The 23,616-nt window shown below is 37.4% G+C and overlaps 1 protein-coding gene across 1 annotated transcript in view; it reads left to right on the top strand.

Moving 5' to 3' along the window:
- Window positions 1-20,178, top strand: part of LOC140240926 (voltage-dependent calcium channel subunit alpha-2/delta-1-like) — a 111,801-nt gene extending 91,623 nt beyond the window's left edge. Inside the window, exons 23-39 of the mRNA XM_072320701.1 lie at window positions 283-343; window positions 1,698-1,831; window positions 2,546-2,639; window positions 3,923-3,985; window positions 6,200-6,318; window positions 7,531-7,617; window positions 8,356-8,417; window positions 9,444-9,485; window positions 10,022-10,093; window positions 11,439-11,509; window positions 12,139-12,217; window positions 14,538-14,590; window positions 15,375-15,433; window positions 16,045-16,165; window positions 16,775-16,890; window positions 17,788-17,873; window positions 18,925-20,178. Coding sequence (XP_072176802.1) covers window positions 283-343; window positions 1,698-1,831; window positions 2,546-2,639; window positions 3,923-3,985; window positions 6,200-6,318; window positions 7,531-7,617; window positions 8,356-8,417; window positions 9,444-9,485; window positions 10,022-10,093; window positions 11,439-11,509; window positions 12,139-12,217; window positions 14,538-14,590; window positions 15,375-15,433; window positions 16,045-16,165; window positions 16,775-16,890; window positions 17,788-17,873; window positions 18,925-19,038 — 1,433 coding nt within the window. The 3' untranslated portion in view covers window positions 19,039-20,178. The remainder of the gene's footprint in view (window positions 1-282; window positions 344-1,697; window positions 1,832-2,545; window positions 2,640-3,922; window positions 3,986-6,199; window positions 6,319-7,530; window positions 7,618-8,355; window positions 8,418-9,443; window positions 9,486-10,021; window positions 10,094-11,438; window positions 11,510-12,138; window positions 12,218-14,537; window positions 14,591-15,374; window positions 15,434-16,044; window positions 16,166-16,774; window positions 16,891-17,787; window positions 17,874-18,924) is intronic.
- The last annotated feature ends 3,438 nt before the right edge of the window (window positions 20,179-23,616 follow it).

The following is a 23,616-nucleotide window of genomic DNA, read 5'->3' as shown; positions in this document are numbered from 1 at the left end:
TATTTTGTAACCAGAAGTGATGGAGTAACCACCAAATTATTGCATTTAGCAGCATTTTTGCAAAATGCAGTCAGGGTGACTACTAACCTTGTGAAAGATTGGTCAATGCGGGTAGCGTAACTGCAATTTTTTTTTTCTCATGATAATAGTAATATTGATGATAATAATGATGAAAATGAAGATGGTGATGATGATAATTGTACTTAATCCTATTCTTATCTTCTGTGTTATTAGTGCTGTCACAGTTATTGTTCCATCAATTTGTTTTGTTTTCCCCTAAAGCCACAAATGACTTACAGTACATCCAGGAAAACACTGAAACATATTTCCTGATTGCACCATGGTGAGTTTATGCTAATGGCAATTTTTTATTCATGTGTGTATGGCAGTGTGTGTGTCTGTAAAGTACTACATGCATGAGTGTATGCATGTGTTTCACAAACGACTTACAGTACATCCAGGAAAACGATGAAACATTTTTCCTGATTGCACCATGGTGAGTTTTTGCTAATGGCAATTTTTTATTCATGTGTGTATGGCATTGTGTGTGTCTGTAAAGTACTACATGCATGAGTGTATGCATGTGTTTCACAAATCAGAATTGGGTTGTCACAGTGAGGTCATATTCAAATGACCCAAAGTGACTGCCCAGCTCATGAACCGGCAAAAAGTTACAGATTGGGATTCTTTATGATAAAGAATGATAATGAGGTCTTTTTTATCCAGGGTAGCCCCTCAGTGTTGCCACTGTTCTACCAGAGGGCCCTGCCATTGTTATTACCCTAGCATTGCCAGGTACCCATTTATACACCTAGGTCGAGAGGGACATGGTGGGTAAAAACAGCTTGTCTAAGGACGTAGGCACTGGGCGGGATTTGAACTCGGGTCCTCCGATCGGGAGTCAGGAGTCTTATCCACTATGCCACAGCACCCCTTTTATAATGGACCATGATAATTCTGTCATTTGGGTTGACTGACTCAAATTTTCCTAGTTTGGGTTTTACCTGGGAGATCTCATGGAGTCATTTTTTCTCTACCTGCTGCCAAGATTTGGTGGCATAAAACAAAGCCATAATTGATATATTAGCAGTTTTTCTGGACCATTGGACTGGTGCTGCTTTCACTAGGAGATATATAGAACATGATTTCAACAACACAATATTTTTATCTTCTTGAGAACACATGGTCAAATTTGTCACCAAACCCACCACAATTGTGACAATTTGTGTACTTCATACAAGGACCACAGAACCCCCAATTTCAAAAAGTAAAATTGTGTAAAACAGGAAATACTCTGAGTAGATATATCAGTGAATGCATTTTCAATGTTATTCAGTAGATTCATGGGTTGGGTGGGGATCCAATTGGGAGGGGGGCAATCTTTAACTTTTCAGGTTTTTTTTTTTTTTTTTTTTTTTTTTTAAACTGCATAGGTGAATTTCTAAAAACAGTTTGCATGGCAGGTATTTTACAGAGTGATGGAATATGCATATGGACACCATGCTCCCACAGAAGCCCTCAAAGCTGCCCCAAGTTAATGTTCTCTGGTAATAATCTGCAAGAGTGCTTGGAAGGTGAACTTGTGATACTCGGGTGAGCGCAAGACCTCCGGGTCTCTAATTTGTTAAATCAGTTTTTATAAGTGATTGTGCATTAATTCTGAGTTGCAGTAAAGAAAACACTTGTCATCATTTCAGGGTATTCTGTGAGGAGTTGCAGGATGCAGAAGGTAACATGACGACTGAAAACATTTCCAGAGTCATCCGAGTTAACATTAATCAAGCAGTAGGCCAATCCGTACCCAGTACTGATGAGATACAGCTGCCGAAATGTGAGTCGCTCATGATTTCTTACCTGATTTTTGTTTGTACCAGGTACACTAGCTTGCCCATCCAATGGTACACACACACACTCACACTATTTTTCCCTTTCATGACAGATATGAACTTGAGAAGAAGAAAGTACATTCTTTACATCAAATTATCTGAGACTTTTGACATACTAGTAGTTAATGCTTGGAATCTTGCAACCATGGGGGGGGGGGGGGGGGGAGGGTTCAGTTTGTATAGTTCAAGTGATCATTCAGAGTTCCAGAATTGGCATAATTTTGTGCATGTTATACCAAGCAGTGATTCTTCTTCCTGTTTTTTTTATTTTTATTAATGTTTGATTTGTACGAAGTAACACAATTTTGTAATTTACAATGAAATAACAGTTTCCATACCCAAATTGTTATGTATATACTGTCTTTATTTACTTAATCTGTTCGGTCGTTATGAAGTTTTCATATAACACAAGAAAACTGCCAGTCCCCAGGGCTTTTTTATAATGGGAGTTGCCTTTATGTTGGGTGTGCATCTCAATTAGGGTCAAGGGTTATTAGATATTTCAACAGTCTATGGTATTAAAGGGTTAGTAACTCACTTGGAACCTGTCAATTCCCGATAAAATTAATTTTATTGAGTAATCCATCCTCATGGCTGAGATATGTTCACTTTTTTTTTTTGCATGTTGTGCTCGCTGCTTTGATATTTCCTATTCATAGGTGACGATTTCATGGTGAACAAATTGTTGATAGACGGGAAGATCACATCGAACTTGGCTGATGAGTGGGCGAAGCAAGAATCTACTATGGTGGAGTGAGTCTATTTTTTTTTTCTTATTTTGCATCTACTATATATACAGAGGCTACTCTGTTTTCTGTGCTGGATGGCATGGGGTGGAATAGTAAACAAACACTGTATATGCCAAATATTTTGTGAGGTTCTTATTTTCACTGATTTCGCATGTCAGGTGCTATTCGTGAATTTAAAAGCATGCGAAAATATCAACTCTGATCCCGACATAAATGTGACATGCATGCATACTTCTCCGTTCAGCACTGGACTCAACAATTGCAAATTCAAACACCCGTGAAATTGTCACGAAGTCCCGCTTTGCAAAAAATTAGACTCGCTAAATATATAGTGTATACAGTACACCATTCACTGAGAGGGTGTAGTTTAAATTATTGATTTCAAGGTGACAGGTATAGCATTATTTTCTGAGGAGCAGCCCTGAAGAAAAGAGTGCAATTTCTGTCATGGAGGGATCTATAATTCACTTACAGTGGCTCAAAATAGTGCATGATATTTTGTTTCAAATCCTACCAACAAATCTTGATAGAAAACAGATAGTAAGCTTCCTAAAATAATTCTTTTTTTGTAATAAATCTATTGCAGGACAAACAAAGAGTCAACCAAAATGGGCATGAATTACAAAGCAGTCTGTGAGGCCGATACCTACAGCACTTTTTTAATACATGCTGTCAGAAAAAAAAAGAAAAAAAAAGGAGAAAACAATGATCGATCATCTTTCTGCAGCGCAATTATATGGTATTGTGCACTATACCATAAATGTTACGTTATGTTATTACATTTGTCTTCATTGGCATTATATTGTTACTTTATAGCAATGTTATGTATGGTCACATGACTATATAGGCCAATCACTGAAGAGGATTTCAGTAATGAAGAATGTAATAGAAATCATCGTATTAGGTATGGCCTCATGAATATGTACATTTGTACAAAATAAATGACAGTCATGTGAACTATATACTTATACTATATTTATATGTTTTGTATATATGCTTATTGAATTTTCCTTTTGCCTATGTGTTTCTCCTTACATAATACTTTTGTTAAAATCTAACCATTGCATTTGTCATTGTTTGTATTTTTTTTTTTTTAATTTGAGGTTGATTTTTTTGTTTGTTAGAATCCAGTTCAAACCAAACAAAACTAGAGCTGATCGAAAATTTACCGTGATTTATGGCACTGAATAAGTTCTCAATTCAGCACATGCTAGACATGTTCTGATCGATGCAGAATAATATAGCTGAAGTGGAAGATGTTTGTGATGATTTGTGTTATCTTTCCAGCAATGGCTTTCTGTACGTGCTGGCTGCCACCCAGGGAGGCCTGACCAGATTCTTCCCAAAAATGTGAGTCAGTGTTTCTCTTTTTCTTCCACCCCGCCCCCCAAGCCAGCTTCAAGATCCCCTCACCCCTCTCGATCTCAGAGCCATAGTTTCCTTTAAAGTATGGTGAACGAGAAAAAAAGGACGATAATCATAAACAAGGTGATTTATACATTTCTGGAAAGCTTACGTCTCTAGGAATATGAATAATTGACTTTCAGAAGGTAAAAATGTCTCCACAACGATGGAGAGATGGTGTTTTGAGACTCTTTTTAGACCACCAGAACCCGATCTGACGGCGAAATTTTGGTGACCAAAATTATGACGTCACGAAATGTGCGCTGTGCTACCACTCCATCCACACAGTGGGCTCTGTCTATGGAGGGCCGTTGCGAACGTGGTTCGTTTGGGGCATACGTATGGAGAGGTAGTATGCCCGTTTCCATGTACGCCCCAAACGAGTTGTGTCCGCGGCGGCCTTCCATATCCGTTGCCTCTCCCTCGCTTCTTCTACCACCCCTACTTTGCCACTGTCACTATCAGTGTCATTGTCACTGTCATCACTAAATTCACTCTCGATGTCAAACTCAAAGTCTTTCCGCACAATATAAGGTAACAATTGGACGTTTTAATGTCTCAGCCGAGAAAGCAGAGGCGACTAAATACAGGTCAGATATTGCATCCGCTCACCACGAAATACGTGCTTTATGAACGGCGGCCTCGATGTCCCGCTGCACTCGTAAAGAGTTTTGTTCATTTCGTGACGTCATATTTTAGGGCTCGAAAAAGACGGCTGTTCCGGAGCAAATATCGGTGAAGCAAATCAGTCAGTTTAAACTCACAATTTCTCAGTGGGGCGAATATCTTTTAATAAGTCACATTAAAAATCTTTTTTAGGAGACATTTCCCTCTGTTTTGACACCTTCTCTTATATGATTTTCTTGATTTTAATGTCTCGTTCACCATACTTTAATGGAGAAGATACACTGAGTTGACAATAATAAGTGGAGTAAGATCAAATTGACAAAATGGTTTAATATGTAGTCAAAATCAAACATGATAGTAGACATTTAAGGAATTTTGCAGTTTCACATTATAGTTGCTACCACTTATTGTCGCTGGGGCGACAAGACCTTGTATCTACAAAATGTCAAATGTTCAGGAGAGCCAAAAAACATGACGACCAAAGCACTGTAGCGAATGGGATAGCCTTTCCTTTGACATGCCGTGGTGGCTTCATTTTTTGGAGTAAGACAGTTGGGATTTGGACAGGACATCACTTAACCCATTATTTGACCATTAATCCAAAAAAGGTCATTTTCACCAAAATTGCAGATACAAGGTCTTGTCACCCCGATGACGATATGCAAGTTAAATCAGGGCATGATCTAGCTCATTGCATCACAAGATTTCAATTGACTGGCACACAAAACTTGACATATATTCCCATTTTCCGAATGAAAACAAAAATGAAACAAGAAAATGAAGCTTTCCCACCAAATTGTCGCATTGTATTATATCAGCAGTGATTCTGGGATGGAGGGATGTAGTTGCTAAATATTGACAAAACATATTACTGTGTATAAACTGTTTTTTTCACAAGGGTGTAATTTTCACAAATTGTGCGAATCACTGTTGGACCGCGTATTTAACAAGGCGCAGAAATGTCGCCATGCGCTAGGCTAATAGTGCATTTAAGATAGATTTGGTGTCAGTTCACAAAAACAACATCTTGCAAAAGTGTCTGTGTCCTCCACATTCGCAAAAATATCTGTACACGAAAATATTAGCTTATACAGTATTTTTTCAGTGAGATGGTTGTGATATGGTGTCATCGCCTCATCTGCTTTGTGTAGTATGGTTGTGGCTAGTTTTGTTCCATTATTTTCTGAAAGTGATGCTTTTCCATTCTGTTTGTGTGAATTTACCCTATTTTGATCTCCCTACCCCCTTCCCCACCCCCCAAATAACAACAACAACAACAGTTGACTGTAATGTATATGGGATACAACATTACACTTAATAAAGAGAAGCCTGCCTTGAAACTTGTGACATTTTTTTAAATGCTAGCTATATCGACGTAAACAAAAGGCATCTATTTTGGGAAATTGGGCGATTTGCAGTGTGCATTATGCTGTACGAGTGCTTTTCTAGTTTAATACGAAAATTACTATTGAGAGTGTAATTTTCAAAAATGTATTTTGAGAGTGTTTTTTGTCTGCGTCCCGTGACCGCCAGCATTCCGATGCAATGGACGGAGGAGGAAATAAGAAACATACAAGATCCGTGGGAACAGGATTACTACCAGCGCAGCCTTTACACAGACAAATACGTCTTCTCCGTTCCGTACAACAGTGGTAAGTAGTCCCACAAGAAGAGGAAGTGTGGAGAGATGTTGCATGAAATGTGTGCTTGGATGCCAGAGACATTCACCTTCCTATGCAGTACTTGGCTGCACAGAAGATGATGATCACTTTTTTTTTAACCCTATTCCCATATTCAATATCATTGTTGAGGATATTGAAAAGAATATGTTCACCAAAAGTTAGAAGTCTTGGAGCTTTATTTTTTGATTTATAGGGAAAAAATATATATTTTGCATAAATTAGCATAGATTAATTAATATACAATACATAGATTAAAATTTGGAAAATCTATCTATACAGTCTTGTAGATTACATTGGCCTCTACCTTAGTGCAAATTTTCACAAGGATCGCGCGATCCACGACCGAGATCTGAAGGGGGGGGGGGGGGGCCAAAAAGCCCCCTGGTGGTTTCAAGTCCCTCCAAAAACCTGATGGGATTAGGGTTAAAGGAAATCAGAAGCCCCAAATATCAGTGTGGATTGAGTAAAGCAGCTATATTAGTAGAACACATCAGTGCATATTTGAGGAAAATCAGGCAATCAATCAAAAAATTAACTCTTTCCAAAGTTTTGATGACGTCATCGCTGAATAGGGAGATGGCTACACTTCATGATGTTATTTTGGACAACAATGTAAAGAAATTATATAGAAGATTCCACAAAATCTTGTATTTCATGAAAAGTATGGAGTATATAATTCCATCGACTTGTTGCTGACACATATAAGGGTAATATTATTGTGGACTTGATCAACCAATCAGAAAATCAGAGATCCAATAGGAGAGGCTGCAGTATGATTCAAATGATCATTCAACATTTTTGTAAAAGTCTCAGGTATATGCCAACTAAGGTTTAGGTAATCATAATGTATGTAAACTGCCTACCGTTGCTGCACTTGTAAGTACAGATAGAGATATAATATACAGATAGAGATATAACAAGAGCATTGACTGGTAGACCTAAAGCAGATGTCCTGAGGTCAAGATATTTTGTGGTATGGATGTTTTCTTGATTCTTCTGAACTTTTGAAAAAGATTTGGCACAATAATGTCTTTTGGGGTTAGGGAAGGTGAAACATAAAGAATCGTCTCATTCCCTTTTTATTTGGGTCCATTAATTCACTGCAAATTAGCTAATGAGTTTTGGTTGTATGAAAGTGAGAAAGTAATTCTTTCAGTCCATATCTCTGTTGTGTTTCTACAGGTGAAGGCTTCTATGATAACGCATCAGAGTACATCGCCAACATCACAATCAGCAAGGCCGTTTTCGTTGGTGATGTGGTCCCAGCAGGTAAGAAAATGTGTGATTTGACTCACACTCTGTTCTTCGCTATTGGTAAATTGATTGGAAAATTATTATTTTGTTATCAAATCTCATCTCTTGTTCTTGTGTTAAGAGTCTCGGTGTGTCTGTCTATAGGCCTGTATCATGATCAGTGGTGAAGAGTCCACCTGAATGCCTTTAAGGTTCATTATTGGAATTCCAGCTATCTAGTAGAGGCAAACATACTTGTATATTAACAACCATCTATTTGTCTGTAGCATATATCCTATTGCTATATCCCCAAGTCATTGCCTTTTTTTTTTCTTTAGTTTGGTCCTAAGTTGTATCCATTCTCTTAACTTTGTCCTTTGCACATGGTTTCTGGTGGGACCCAGGCTTAACACAAACTTGCCTTTAGTTTTAAAGTTTCACCGTATTTCTCTAGCATTTTTACTTAGATTCAAATTTTCATAGATATGACACATATATTATATTTTACTCTGCATCCAAGCTTGATAGCATGCATCTTTCTATGTTTTTGTATCTGATGTATTTGTTTTTTTTTACTGAGAAATACAGTGTATGAAAATATATTGAAATTAAATATTCAAACATATTTTGGATGATGAGGCAGGTAAGAAAATATTGTGTAGAATTGTCTGTAGAGAGGTGGCAAGACAAGAATACTGATAATGTTGACCCACTTCATTCATCATGTGACTACTCATTAATTTCTTCTCGTGTGTTTGTTTCGCTTTGTATCAGTTGTCGGAGTGTTAATGGACCCAGCTTTCTTCAACGATTCCTGGACGGATGTTACCTCGCTGGTAAGTATCATCAAGTAGCAAAACAAAAAAGTTTAGAATTTCAAAGATTTTTTTGCATGTTGCAGTATAAATATGAATGTTTGCATCCTTTCCCCATGCTTTCATTAATTGATTGAACAGATACACAAATACCGAGGTCTGTTTAACTTTATCCCTTTTTTTAATGATGAAAGAAAGATGAAATGCTACTTAACTCTTTATTTGCCATGGTGGAAACCCCCTGTGTGCCACATTATTCTGAGACGCGAAGATAGTCATGCTTTGAGAAAGAATTCTGTTTTTCCAGTCTATATAACTTCTACAAATTTCTGTTAAGCTGGACATAAAGTGAGCAAAGTTGAAGACGAATGCCAAGCTTTGCTTTGATATAAATTGTATGACAAATCTATTTTTAACTTTTCTTTTGAATGACCAGTTGCTACAATACTGTAAAGGCATGACTTTTGTGCATAAAACCATGACAGAAACTTAGAATTTACACGCAAATTTATTTGGAAACACCGTTTGATAGCCAATCCCCACATAGAATGCAAGCTGTATATGAGAGGAACAAAAGCGCGAGAAACGCTTTCATTGTACTGTGGCATTATGCGTTCTATCGATCGGTTTGGGCGGCTTTGTGCGTTTGAGCAGAATATGCGAAGTTGGCACGCCGTCGACTGAGTTGGACGTGCGAACGTGGCACATAAAGAGTTAAAGGATGAAGCAAATCTGCACAGTGGCACACTGTCCAGTTGGGAGCAGTTGAACTTGAATTTCGATGTGTGGACTTGATCATTGCAAAGGTAGCAATGAGTCACAGAAAAAAAAAATAGTGTGTACTACTTTGAATTTTGGCGATTTTTTTTTTTTTAAACTCTGCATATTCTCCGTGTGATCATGTTGAACTGAAACTACTTTGTTTAAAGTGAAGAACTCCATGAATCAAGTCCAGTATGATCTGATTTTGTGCTTACTTGTGAAATTCTGATACCTATATCACTGACAGACATTGTCATCTACATGTATGTATTTGTTAATAAACAGGGCTTCAATAAGAAGATGCTGAACTTCTCATGTGCAGATGTGGTAAGTAAATAAGTCATTGGTATGATTCTGGCACAATTTGCAAGTTGCATTAATTTATAACAAGCGCTTCTATTCCTTATAATATTCTTATTGGGTCCACAGATTGAGAAAGTTGATGTTTGATGGACTTCTTTGCTCTGTATGCATCTTGCTATTCACAAGGAGGAGGGGAATTAAAATCACTAATTTACCTGCCTGAGTTGTGTCTCTCTGATGCATGACCTTCAGTTTATGTTTTACATATGTGGGGAACAGATGCACCAGAACCCAATGGCAAGGCAGATCATGCATATGGCTTGCTTCTTGCCTAGACGAGCAATGCTGCTCGTGGTTATTACGTTTCCCTACATGAATATTTGGCAGTTTCAGGCTTTTGTCAGCTTTAATTTGCCAGATATCAGGCCTCTACTATGTGAGACTTGTAACCCCACATTTTAGGTGCAATAATACAAAAGCTTTGATGGTGAAATATAATTTGATCGTTTGATCTGCTGAGAGTGCACAAAGCTGTTGAAAAACTTGTCTGTTTTTTCCAGGACCTGAGTTGCTATATTCTGGATGATGGTGGCTTTGTTATCGCTTCGAATCAGGCCGACCTCCAAGCAAGCGTGAGTTTCACATTCCTCTTTCACCCCAGATACACCCCCTCCAGTTTTGTTGTTTCCAGATAAACATGTTGGGAAGTGTTCCTGTGCCTTTTTGACCTGTCATTATTCTGAGACCATAATGTAGACATGTCTTGGGAAAACATTTTGATTTTAAAATCTGTACAGTATGCCCCCCCCCCAAAAAAAAAAAAAAAAACTACAACAGAATTTCGCATTGATAACACCCGATATGATAAAACCATCTAAATGCTACTTCAGAGTCGTGAAATATAACAGCTTAGCTCTATTAACAGAAAACCCCATTCAATTTGGTTGAGCGGTCACAGAGAAATGTGGATTATTATAAAGCAAGTCATGAGTCTGATTCTTCCAAGTTTGGCGCTTGGATGCTCTTGGAACTGCATAATGTGTGAACACAAGAGACAGAACTTGGAGGGAAGAGATTCCTGACATGCTCTACAAAATTCCTCATTTCTATTTGACTACTGAAGCAAATTGAATGGGGTTTTCTGTAAGATGTGGGCAAAGAGTCATATTTTCATCCCCTAAAATTGTATTTGGATTGATTCACTATTTTTGAAGTTATCATAGCAGAGGGTACTGTTGTAATTTTTTTGGGGACATACAGTATAACTCTCTAAAATCTTTAGCTTTCTGTTATGGTCGTTATGCATGTAATGAACAAAGATGTAGAGAAAATGCCAAGCTTTGATTTGACATATATCTAATGACAAGGCTATGATTATTCATTTTTCAAATGGCCAATACGTCGTGCTATTGTCCAGGAATGACTTTTGTACACAAAACAGTGACAGAAACTTGGGATTTACTCGCAAATCCAATAAGCAACACTGCTTGATATTCAAGCTGCATAATGACAAGGATGAAATCACGAGCGATGCTTTCATTGAACTGTGACATGTGGTGATTTATTGATCGGTTTTGGCGGGTTTGTTCATATGAGCTAAAATATATGTGAACATGACATGCTGTTGACTGAGTTTGGCACACAAAGATTTGATAATCCTTTCTTTCATTTGTCTCAATCAGTATACTGTATACCCTGAATATTTCATGAGGTTCTTATTTTCACAAATTTTGCAAGTTGGGTGCTATTCCCTAATTTAAAAACATGTGAAAATAACGACTCTCATGCGACATGAATGCGACGTAAGTTCATACATTTCTCAGTTCAATACTGGTACTCCACGATTGCAAATTTAACCACTTGCCAAAATGTCGGGAAGTCCCAATTTGCAAAAAAAAAAAAAAAATAGGCTCACTAAATATATGGGGTGTACAGTATTTCCCCTTCATGAGCATGCCATCTTTTACTCACACACAGGTGGGTCGTTTCTTGGGCGAGTTGGATGGAGATATCATGGGAATACTGCTGGACGATGGAGTCTATCTTCTGTGAGTCTAACTTTTGACATCTGGCCTTTTTGTTGCAGTGATACAGGATAGATTCTCAGTTGACAAGTAGTAATACCGACAAATTTTGACTTGCACAGATTTTGGATGCAATATTGGTCCATGAAAGCTCATAAAACCTGAGACGGAGGTTTATGATCATACAGAGATAAGTTTAGAATGCAGTGAAAGTTTCAAAGCTGAGAAACATATTTCTTGCTGCTTGAATATTCCGTATTTCATTTTGCTAAAAAAAAAACAAGTGATGTTATACACAGTACCTGACGTGTATAATGTTCAAAGATGATTGAATAAGTTATGAAATAAGATCATTACAGAAATAGTTGGTAAGAGCTCGAATGAAGAAGTGACCATGGGTATGTGAATATATGGGTGAATGACTAGATGGATCAATAGATACATCAGACAGGCTCGGTGACTTATCAGGCAAGTGACCAATTAGTCAACTGACTAAATAAACAATCTATGTTTCCTTGGATAAATGTGTGAATGCCATATGATTATTACAGAAATCTGCATCAGTTATCAAAAAGTTATAGAATATAATACATGTTCTTGTTCACCATTTTTATTCTGCTTTGTTTTTGTTTGTTCGTTGTTGTTTTATTCAGGAATTCCACAGTTGACTATCAGGCTGCCTGCCGCAGGGTTGCACCCTCAGACAGTGCTGGTGTGAGGTCCTGGTTTGTGGTAAGATTAATTCCAATTTTTATACCCCTGCCAAACGAAGTTTGAAGGGGGTATATAGGAATCAGCGGACGGTCGGGCGGTCGGGCGGTCGGGCGGTCGGTCGGTCGGTCGGTCGGTCGGGCGGTCAGGCAGTCGGTCCGTTGCAAATCTTGCATCGCGAACTACTTCCTCAGTTTTCAACCGATTCCCATAAAACTTGGCACAGATGTGTGCCTTGGGTTGTAGATGTGCAAGACATATTTTTTGACAGTACCCAAAAGTACGTTGCCATGGTAACGGCATATTATGGGCAAAAATGGGTACAAATCTTGCGTCGCGAACTCCTCCCACAGTTTTTGATCAATTTTTATGAAATTAGGTACAGATGTTCATCTGAATATGTTAATGTGCAAGACACATATTTCCGCAGTGGCAAAAAGTGCGTTGCCATGGTAACGGCATGTTATTGGTAAAATATAGGGCAAAATGCTTCATGGCAAAACTGCTTCATCAGTGTTCTTCCAATTCTCATGGAATTCGTATTGAAAATGTTTGTCTTAGGATATAGGTCAGCATGACACATTTCTTGACAGTGACAAAAAGTATGTTGCCATGGTAACAGCTCACATATTATGAGCCAAAATGATGGAAAATTTTGTGTTGCAAACTACTTCCTCAGTTTTTGCCCAATTTCCATGAAACTTGGTACAGATGTGTGCCTTTGGTTGTAGATGTGCAAGCCGCATTTTTTGACAGTACCCAAAAGTATGTTGCCATGGTAACGGCATATTAATGGCAGAAGATCAAGGAAAGATCTTGCGGATTTAACTACTTCCTCAGTTTTTTGACCAAAGCTTATGAAATGTGGCACACACCTTGATCTTGGTGGGAAGATGTGGAAGACATATTTTTCGGACGTGTAGGAAGCTACGTTGCCATGGTAACGGCATATAAATGGCAGAAGATCAAGGAAAGATCTTGCGGATTGAACTACTTCCTCTGTATTCGACTGCAGCTCATGAAATGTGGCACACACAGTAGTCTTGGTGGGAAGATGTGCAAGACATATTTTTTGGACGTGTCGGAAGCTGCGTTGCCTTGGTAACGGCATATTAATGGCGGAAGATCAAGGAAAGATCTTGTGGATTGAACTGCTTCCTCAGTTTTTGACAAAAGCTTATGAAATGTGGCACACACAATAGTCTTGGTGGGAAGATGTGCAAGACATATTTTTTGGATGTGTCGGAAGCTGCGTTGCCATGGTAACGGCATTTAAATGGCAGAAGATCAAGGAAAGATCATTCCTTGGGTAAGACTGTCGTCACGGGGCAGGGGTATTAATCACCTTAAGTGATATTTCTAGTTAATACTTACTACTCTCTCTCACTCACGCATGAAGAGAGATATGTACACCGCCACATTACTGTTCACATACAAAATACACAAAGCAATATATATCTATACTTGTATGTGTATGCATCCCTTTCACATTCTCTTGTATGACCTTCACCACACCTGCAAACATAAAAGACACCACACTAGTCATGTGTTTTCTGTGTTCTATCAGAATGTCCTGACAAGCTCTAGAAGGTGTCTGTGCATTTCTAGCCATATTATATCAACACCCTTTCCCCGTAAAATCTTCTCAAAGCAAGACCATATATCTATGATATGATGAATGTAATTACTGATGAGTCTTTATATAAAATTTGTGTTTCCTAGTTGAAATGGACATATCCAATTGTGTGCAAAATAAATGATTGTGTGAGAAAATCAAATCATATGAGAGATGATGGGTGTCATTTAAAAATCACAAAAGATAATAATCATTAATTTCATATGTCAAATACAAGTACTCAAGTTGAATTCTGTTGTTTCACCTTTTCTCAATTACCCTGCAAGATTATCAGGTACTTTTTGCTACGCTGTACAGCTCTTAATTCAGCCAAAGTTGTGAAAATTATTGATTTGGTACTTCCTTTGAATCATGGTTTATATGTCTCTAACTTGTTGACGCTTCTGAAAACATGCAAGAAAACGTGATGAAATAAAGAGAAGAAAAGAAGAAAAGAATATGCTGAAGAGAAGTGTCTCCCAAGAAAACATAAGTTTGTTTCAAGATTTTTTTTTTAAAGGCAGTGATATCTCCTTATATTTTAGGCTTTATTGTGAAATTTGTGTATGGTAGGATATTTTGTGATACAACTGACCAACACATATATGCATCAAATGCGATGTCTTGAACATTTTTAAATCACTTCTCCCAAAGGTAAATAGGACCTTTAACTGGCCAGTTTTTGCATTCATATCATATTTGTTCATCTTTCCCTTCACTCTACAGCCAACACTCACTGATGTCATCAACTTTAATTTCTGGGCAGCCAATGCTTTGTGGTAAGAAAATGACAGGAGTCACTTAGTAGTAGTAGTAGTGTTGTTGTTGTTGTTGTTGTTGTTGTTGTTGTTGTTGTTGTTGTTGTTGTTGTTGTTGTTGTTGTTGTTGTTGTTGTTGTTGTTGTTGTTGTTGTTGTTGTTGTTGTTGTTGTTGTTGTTGTTGTTGTTGTTGTTGTTGTTGTTATTGTTGTTGTTGTTTTTATCATCATTACATTCCAGAGTGGCAGCTTTGTTGTTGTTGTTGTTGTTGTTGTTGTTGTTGTTGTTGTTGTTTTTATCATCATTACATTCCAGAGTGGCAGCTTTGCAGACATTCTGGTTTGTCTCTTCCCATGATTGATTATAAAAAAAAGCCCCCAAAACAATAAAAAATGGTATAACAAACTGCGTATGTTCATTTGTTATACTAGAACGACATTGAATTTCCAATGTATTTTGTTCTTCCTTTCTTTCCTTTTTGTCCTTCTTTCTCTTCTGTACCACCTTCCTCTCATTCTTTATTTTTTAATCTTCTTTATTTTAAATTACTTGTCCTTTTCCACTTTGCCCTCAAAATGTTCTACTTCTTCATTCATTTTCATGTGCATTTACGCAGTCACATCATGCGGTTATTAGCTTTCTCTTGTAATCTCTTGTGACAAAAAATATATGGTTGGCTAAGATTACCAGTTTCAGGGACAATGTAGCCTAAGATAGAATCTACAACCATTAGCAATACTAAAACTCCACTTTTCCATTCGTGTTGCGGACATCTTTCAAAATGTGCTCCTTTTGTTGCCCACAGGCACTTTGTCTATCACACCATTGCGGATTTCTTGCTGTTTGGATGGTCAGATCTGCCAAGTAAGTGCAAAATACTAACTTTTCTTCTTGTTTGCCAATATTGAATGTGTGTCAACTGTATTCCATTTTTGTTTTTTTGTATGTATGTATGTGTGTGTGTGTGTGTGTGTGTGTGTGTGATATCCCTTTCAAAGCTTAATCCTACCTTTTGAATACATGCATGTACATACCAAGGAATCTATTTTTTTTTAAACAATATTTTGTGTAGTTGACATCCAACCAGGGCCCTGTTGCATTAAAACTGAGATCAAGCATATGTCAGGAAATCAAATATGTGTTTGAATACTCAATTCTAATTTGCTGATGCCTGATTTACAATGTTTGATTTTCTGTTCGATTGCATCAATTTAATGCAGCAGAGCCCAGAAAAACTGACTGGTTTAAGATGTGTCCGATGAAATTAATGAATTAAAGATGGTAAACTCAACAAAGAAAGAAGCTAGCAAGGCAGGTCAAGAATGCCATGAATTCAAGCAACATTCAGTCAGCTTTGCTTAGTGCATGTTTCACCATTGTAAATACCCTCGGGTGCACTGCATCTGCACTAACGCACTCTCACCTTTGCATTATTCGTGTACTAGTAATCATTGCTCTATGTGCATCACGTTCAGATTCGTACGCTGAGACCATAGAGCAAACTGGCAATGTGAGCTGCATCAAGATCATCAAGAATTTCCACTTTGGACCAAACATGACTGCAGAGGGGGTGAAGGAGTGTTACAACTGCACCAGGTAAGAATGAATGTATGAATCCTGTTGGCATGGTGATGTCACAGCATATAGGTATGTCTGTATGCAGATGGATATTAGATTGATTGATACAGTAATAGATAAATCAGCTTGTAGAAGGACATGTACATTAGAGGATTGAATTAGACAGATAAATCAAATGATGGAAAGAAATATCGATAGAGAGAAAAACGAATATATACGAGGTTAGTGGACTGTCAGACAGGTACTGTAGATTGAGGAATAGGTTGATAGAAAGGTGGGGAGGGGAATGAGTAGATGGACGAATAGTTAGGTAGATAAGTAAAGCTACATGTAGCTACTTGATTGACAAACAGAGATAGGAAGAGGGATTGATGGATTTTACACAGTGACATTATATTACACAGATAACTAGATTGTACTGTGAATAGATATGATACAATCTGTCATATATATTCATATAAGAATGTATGTGTGTGTGTTTGTGTTTGTGTTGTGTGTGTGTGTGTGTGTGTGTGTGTGTGTATGTATTTACAGAGAGAGAGAGCCATTATGTAGCAGAGATACAGATAAACAAGGTGATATATATCTATTGTGATTCAATATTTGCTTTAATCTGGGTTCTCACAGGAGCTGGGTAACCAGTGAGATCAAAGGGACCAACCTCCTCATGCTGGTCACGGATGCCCAGTGCGACGGCTGCCCCAACGAGCAGGTGGTCCAGAAGCCGCTGCAGCCCTCCGATGATATCCTTTTTTTTGTGCTGGAGAGATGACTTTCCAAAGAGAACAAACGAAAACTCTTGGCCTTAAATTTGAATGAACTCCAGCATTTAATTTGTTGAAGTTTTGGCACTTAAAGGAGAATGAAACCCAAATATATATTTGTGGATTGAGCGAATGCAGCTAGAGTATCAGATTAGTTGAGGAAATTGCACAGTCCGTACAAAATTTATATGTTTCTTGATGTTACATATTGACAGTAAAATATAGTGAAAATATGAAGAGAATTTGGTATATTTTTGTATTTTGAGCAAAATGAAAAGACACTTGACTGATATGTTTCAGAAAACATGGGAGAAATATATTACCCATAACATATTTGTCAGTATCAAGAGGAGGGATTGTGTACTTTTTATAAGAAGTGAATTTGAACTCTTGGACTTCTTTGTGATGTATGTTTTTAACACACATGCTCTTAGTTAGGATGATGACCTGAAATATTTTGTTGAACTTTGACCTGTTGGCCCCCAGTAGACACAAAATGAGACTCCCTGCTCTGTGAAAGCGTTGTTCAGGTTTTGATCTACATTTTGTCACATCCTTCCAAAGACTTTATATGTTTTGCCTCCAGTCACTCCACTCGTGTGCCCATTCCCTGATGGGGGAATTCCCTTGCCCTCCCCTCAAAAGGGCTGGGGTCAAGATCAGGTCATTTAATTTTATCAAAGAGTTTCCACCTCCTATAGCAAGTATCTTGTTTTATCATGCTCATGTTTTATTCCCAGTAAAAAGCAAAATCCATCCACTTTAGAACAAAATGGCCCTCCTCTGTCTAATCTCTCAGTTGAGGCAATTTATTTTGAACAGCTTTGAGGTCAGATATAGTCTGCCAAAATATCCTTGACAATTTGTGGTGTTCACATGAAGCTCCCGATCCCTGCGTGCTGGTCCGGGAGCCACGCTACAGGAGGCGGCCTAGTGAAAACTGCTACAATTACAGCAGTGAGGTGAGTCCATTGCCTTGACTCTGCCTGGTACAATGGTGGATAAGAATACTGTATACGCTATATATTTCGCGTGGGTTTTATTTTCGCGAATTTCGCGAGTCGGGAGCTATTCGCAAAATTAACAACACGCGAAAATATTACCTTCCAAAATGAATCCCTTGCATTGATGATACGAACATTTCAGTATTAGCAGTGTCTATGCCATGTCACGGCTTACCGAACAGACCATACTGGCTAAGCTTGTTTACGTACATATAGCACGTCCACGTCTAACTACTAACTAGTATACACAGCCCAGTCGCTGTAAGTAGCATTCGCACAGCACAGCGTATTAACAGCATCTGGGGTGGTCGGGCTAGTCCACGTCAATCCAGAGCCAATCCATTATCGCAACCCCTCGTACCACTCATCAGAAATCTAGCGTGATGGACTTAACCACTTCAAAAATGTTGAATTCTAACTTACTAGTTCACAGAGTTTGGTAAGTTTTTTTCATGCAGTGTATAACTAGTATCATTCTTATTTGCTAGTAAGTTAAAAATTCACACTTTCTTTGTCACTTCATATTTTCTCTGGTCCCCCAATCGCGAATTTAACCACTCGCGAAAATGTGCAACAGCGGCAATTCGCGAAAATTTATGTACGCGAAAATTATAGCGTATACAGTAGTTGATTATACAGTAGTTGATTATAATCATGATTGGTATTGAAATGATTATAATGGTAGCATTTATAGACGATGGACGATAAAGATGAATGTGAACAAAGATGGTGATGATGACATGATATGTAGGCTACAATGTAATAGAGTTTAATGATTGCTGCAATTAAAAAGTTAGGATGATGGTCACCTACAATTGTAGATGATCACTATTATAAAACAAAAACACAAACATGATGACTGCCATGTATCCATGCATGCTAATTTACATTTCACTAATGGCATGCTGTTTGAAACAATGCACATTGTGTATAACATGGTGTACCATGTCATGGCTTCTTTTATCCATATTAAAGATTTCCTTGTCCTCTTTTGTTCTTCTCACCCCAGGAAAATTACACCATCTGCCATGGTATTCCAACAGCCTCATCATCACCATGGTTGTTGCTAAACCTGTACATCTGCTCCGTGGTAATAGCTTGGGCTTCAACGATATCATCATGATGACTCTGGATGCATGTTGGACTATATTCAAGTGCGAAATCTGAATTCCCTATTCTTTGTCAGTCTTCTCATTTTGAAGTTTGTGTGGGACGTATGATTTGTGTCCTATGAAAGTCTGTTCATTATTGGCAAGTTAAAATTGCCTTTATCATTAGCAAACCACAAATACAAGATCTGTAATTTTCCTTGCTTCTAATGCAGGGTTCCACAAATATCTAAATCCCAATCATGTAAATGGTTGTGCCACACTGCTCATTTGCTTGGGTTGTTGTTGTTGTTTTTTTATATTCCTTTACTGTAATTTCTTCAGGAACGCAACTGGGACAGGCGCCAGTTTTTCATTTTAGACATTTTAGGGCTTACGCTCCATTGATGAGCCGCAAGGGGTCCTCACTCATAGTTTTTTGTCGTGTGGACACAGTAATCAATGAACTCAAAAGTTAGCATGACCTTTCTGTGAACCCTATTTCCCCTTTACAGTACTGTTGGTATATTAACTGTAGTTTCCAGATCAGCCTGCATTGCGTGTTGTACACTACTTTATTGCCGCACATTATTGCGTTTAGGGCTAACACTGCATGTATGTATTTCTTCCGCTCCTGTGGTTTAATCATCAAGTGGAACTCTCACCTGAAAGTCAAATCTTAAAGATTAGGTGTCATGTAGAGGCGTCTCGCAGTGTAAAACTACTACCCAATCATCATAATGATTCCAGCGACCAGGATACTAATATGTAGTAATGAAGTTTACACAACTCGGCCAAATGGAAGGGCATCTGTAAGAATATCAGAAAGAACATCCCTTTATTATCATTCCTATCTTTATCTCATTCACGTCATCCTGTACATGATCATTCCCTCTTGTAACTGTTGGCACGCTACCATCAAATTTATGTAAAAAAAAAAAAAAAAAAAAAAAAAAAAAACTCCTGTGATCTTTTATGATGCTTGATAAAGGAAAAGGGCAATGTAACTGTTGGAAGAGTCTTTCTTTAGACAGTGATGCCAAAATCAGGTGGTGAGCAATGAAGATCATGAAAGTTTTCTTTCAGATTAATTGATCTAAATTCTATCCAAACTTTCCAATGCCTCCATTAAACTCTGTCCTCCACCAGTGAGCAGTGCAGAGAGGAGAGAGAGAGAGAGAGAGAGAGAGAGAGAGAAAAAAAACAAACAAAAAAAAACCAGGACAGGAGTTGGCATGTTACCCACCTGGGTTGAAGGGGGCAACTTTCTTAGACATTCCATAGTTTGTTTTCTCAGGCAGCAGCAAACACCGGATGCATCATGGCTTGTATATCTGTAATATCTTTCTACCCAAAGTTGGAATTTCAGCAGATTGGACAGAAATATAACGGTACTTTTAGCTCTGGCACAACCATACAGTAGTGACTCTGTAATATAATGCTGTAAAATCATCGCCATATCAATGTGTATTTATATCTCTACAGTGACTTGTGTTGAGAAGGGCTGATATTTCAATTGTATGTAATCTCATAGTGTTTGAAGTACAGTTATTGTACGGGTACCTTGTCCACACACAGTAAAAGCATTCAAATTCATTCAGTACATATCTTCAGGTTTTCCTTCGCATACTGTTATAAGGGGTGTACGTCTGCACATATTACTGTTGCTGTCATGTACACGTATCATATTTGCCAGCCTTAATATACAAAACTTCAAAGTTCAGAAAAGTTGCATATGGTATATTGCAAAAATAAGCTTTGGTCATTGCTGTTAAATGACATTGAGACACACAATTGCTGACAAAGTTTGCTCATTTAAACAAAATGGTGATGGATTATTAGGTTTGTGTTTTATGTTTGTGTGTTTGTGTTTTTATTTGGTTATTCTTGGCATTTCCATCATGTAATCACAACTAGAACTAGAACTTATATGTGATAGAATTTGGACTACAAGATGTCGAAAGATTTTGAAGATGTGCAGAATGTAGATGGAACTTTCTCACAGGATCTAATATACTGTATGTGAATCTTGCTGTACACATTTCAAGGTACTGCTCTGTTACAAGAAACTCCCAATTCTGGTACGCTAACACACTCGCACGAAAATGCAGGAGAAAGGCACTTTTTATAGAAGAATTGAAAGAAAAAAGTGTTGCTGCTCAATTTCATATCATATTCTCCAGAGACATAATTATATTAACCAAGAGCCAATGCTGAAATGACTCTATGATTTGTCAGTTGAATTTTGGCATTTTTTTTTTTTTTTTTTTTCATGTGAGCAAGGTATTAAGTTGAAGCAATATGCTGGAATTCATACTGTAGGCTTGTCCATGGAGATTGCTGAAAATCTTTTATTGGATTGCCGCCCATGATAATGATCAAGAAGGCACATACATGTATGACTGATACAAATTCTGAATGTGTACACTACTGGGATGTTTATGAAATTATTAATGAACTGTGATGTGATATCTATGTATGCTGACAAATACAAGTTACCAAGCTGTATGCTTATTTTTCTCATTTGTGTGAAAAAAGCGACATTGCCGTTGATGTTGATAGATATTGGGATAAACTTTGTTCGTGTATTATTCTCATGTATTCACTTGTATTTTATCGACATATCATATTCTGAACATTGAAGAGATTTGAAGCTACTTTGGGCTTCTGAAATAACTTGTCACTTTTAAGATATGCAAGATTGGTAGAGTATTATAACCCACTTTAGATGACTTATATTATTAAGAGGAAGGTGTACTCTTATCCGTATTTATTCCAAAATAATCTTCACCACGGTATCCATACCAGCAACCACACTCCAGGAGTGCCGAGACCATTCCTTGTCAGATCCAGGAATGCTCACCTTGATTTCTTGGAAGAGTAGCACCTTTTTGTTTGTTTTGTGTTTTTCCTCAAAAAACCACATGCACAATATATCTCGGAAATGTTATCCAGCTGCTCATGAGTTCGACCTTGATTTAGTAATCGGCTATAAAAGTTATTCAACAAACAACAAAAATAGAAGGAGAAAAGGTAATGTGCACTTCGCAGTTTAAGAGGATGAATATGGTTTGTCTCAATGCATTCAAAGAAAAAGAAACTGCCATGGTAAACAAGACTCGTGCTTGAAGAAGAGAATTATGACATATCTTATTCGCATCATTCCATTCATACTGCCTTTTGCTCTAGCCCCCTTTATCAGCTGACGATATTCCAAAGCATTTTCTGCTTTCTAAATATATCACATTTTACATGCAGTCGATTCATTTTCTTGGCAGTAGTATGAAAAAAAAAAATTTACCACACAATGCAACAAGAAGTCTTATTCTTTGATGTGCATGAAAGTCAGTATGTTATTATATTCATACTGAAACTATAGACATGATTGTCTTCTTGTAAGCCTATGGCAAAGACTTTTATTGTGACAGCATTGAACATGGTTTTCTTTTCATACTGTTTGATAAATCATGGCACAAATATCATGGCAAAGAATTACAGTATAATTTCAGTCAACAAACTAAAATGTTAATTGCTGATGCCCATTGATTGATTTCAGGTGCAGATGTGAGAACTGCTTCGTTGTTGAGTGTATTTTTAGGTCAGGCATGTTTGCTAGACAGACATCCTACATATGAAAATGACAGTAATGATCTCAGTTTTTTAAAGTGGTAAGCACATTGTTATAGTACTGATTATATGTTGCATATCATGTCTGTGGTTATATATTTATGCTTACAAGAGTAAAAGCTGACTGTATTATTCAAACTTTGCAGGGAGTTTTTGTTAGTATCAGCAACAATTTCAAGAAGTACATTCATTAATATATGGCAGGTTATGATATACTAGTAAACATATTGCATTGGCATTTAGTTAGTTGTTAATTTATGATGTAAATAGTCGTAGAGGTTGTACTTTTGCTCATCTAAAAGAGAATGAAATCTTTCCTATTGCATCTTTATTAAGTACCTGCATATTATACAATATGTTCCTCAACATTTAAGTGCAATATCTACATGTGTTTCTACAGCAGATCATTTTATAAATGTAAATATGAAATGTAAACAGTGATGTTCATATAAAAAACAGGGCAGAGATACTTTTGCCCCACTTTTCAGTAGATGGAAGAATTGCAAATGGAGACATAAAACATTTAAAGTACTTGCATAAATATAGTGCAAATGGACAATATTACTGAAGTGTTTTATGCTAATGTATAATTCTGTAATCCCATCTGTGTATTCTCATAAAATACACTAAAAAGGTCACTGACCTAAAGCCAGAAAACCTCCCTTTGATTATTATCATTTTTTTCTTTTTAGCAAAAGGCAAGCAGGTAATATACATTGTATATGTATTTTTTGTCCAGTAAATGTGACTTTAGTTTTTTAAAATAAGCGTATCAAAAACAGAAGTGTCGTATTACTAGTGAAAATGTTATGTGTAAGATAGTACACAGTACTTGCCTTGTATAGAGTCGGCTTGTTGTAGGTGTTACCTTCCAACTCATACGCACTTGTTCATCTGTTACCTGGTTTTCAAACTATTCAGCTGTGTTTGCTGATGGGACCTCTTGACACACAGCTTTGAGAAAATATAATTCTGATAAATTGGAT

The sequence above is a fragment of the Diadema setosum genome, chromosome 2 (genome assembly GCF_964275005.1).
Source record: "Diadema setosum chromosome 2, eeDiaSeto1, whole genome shotgun sequence".
NCBI lineage: Eukaryota > Metazoa > Echinodermata > Echinoidea > Diadematoida > Diadematidae > Diadema > Diadema setosum.
The sequence above is the reverse complement of the archived record's forward strand: the minus strand, read 5'-3'. Positions and strand labels throughout refer to the sequence as shown.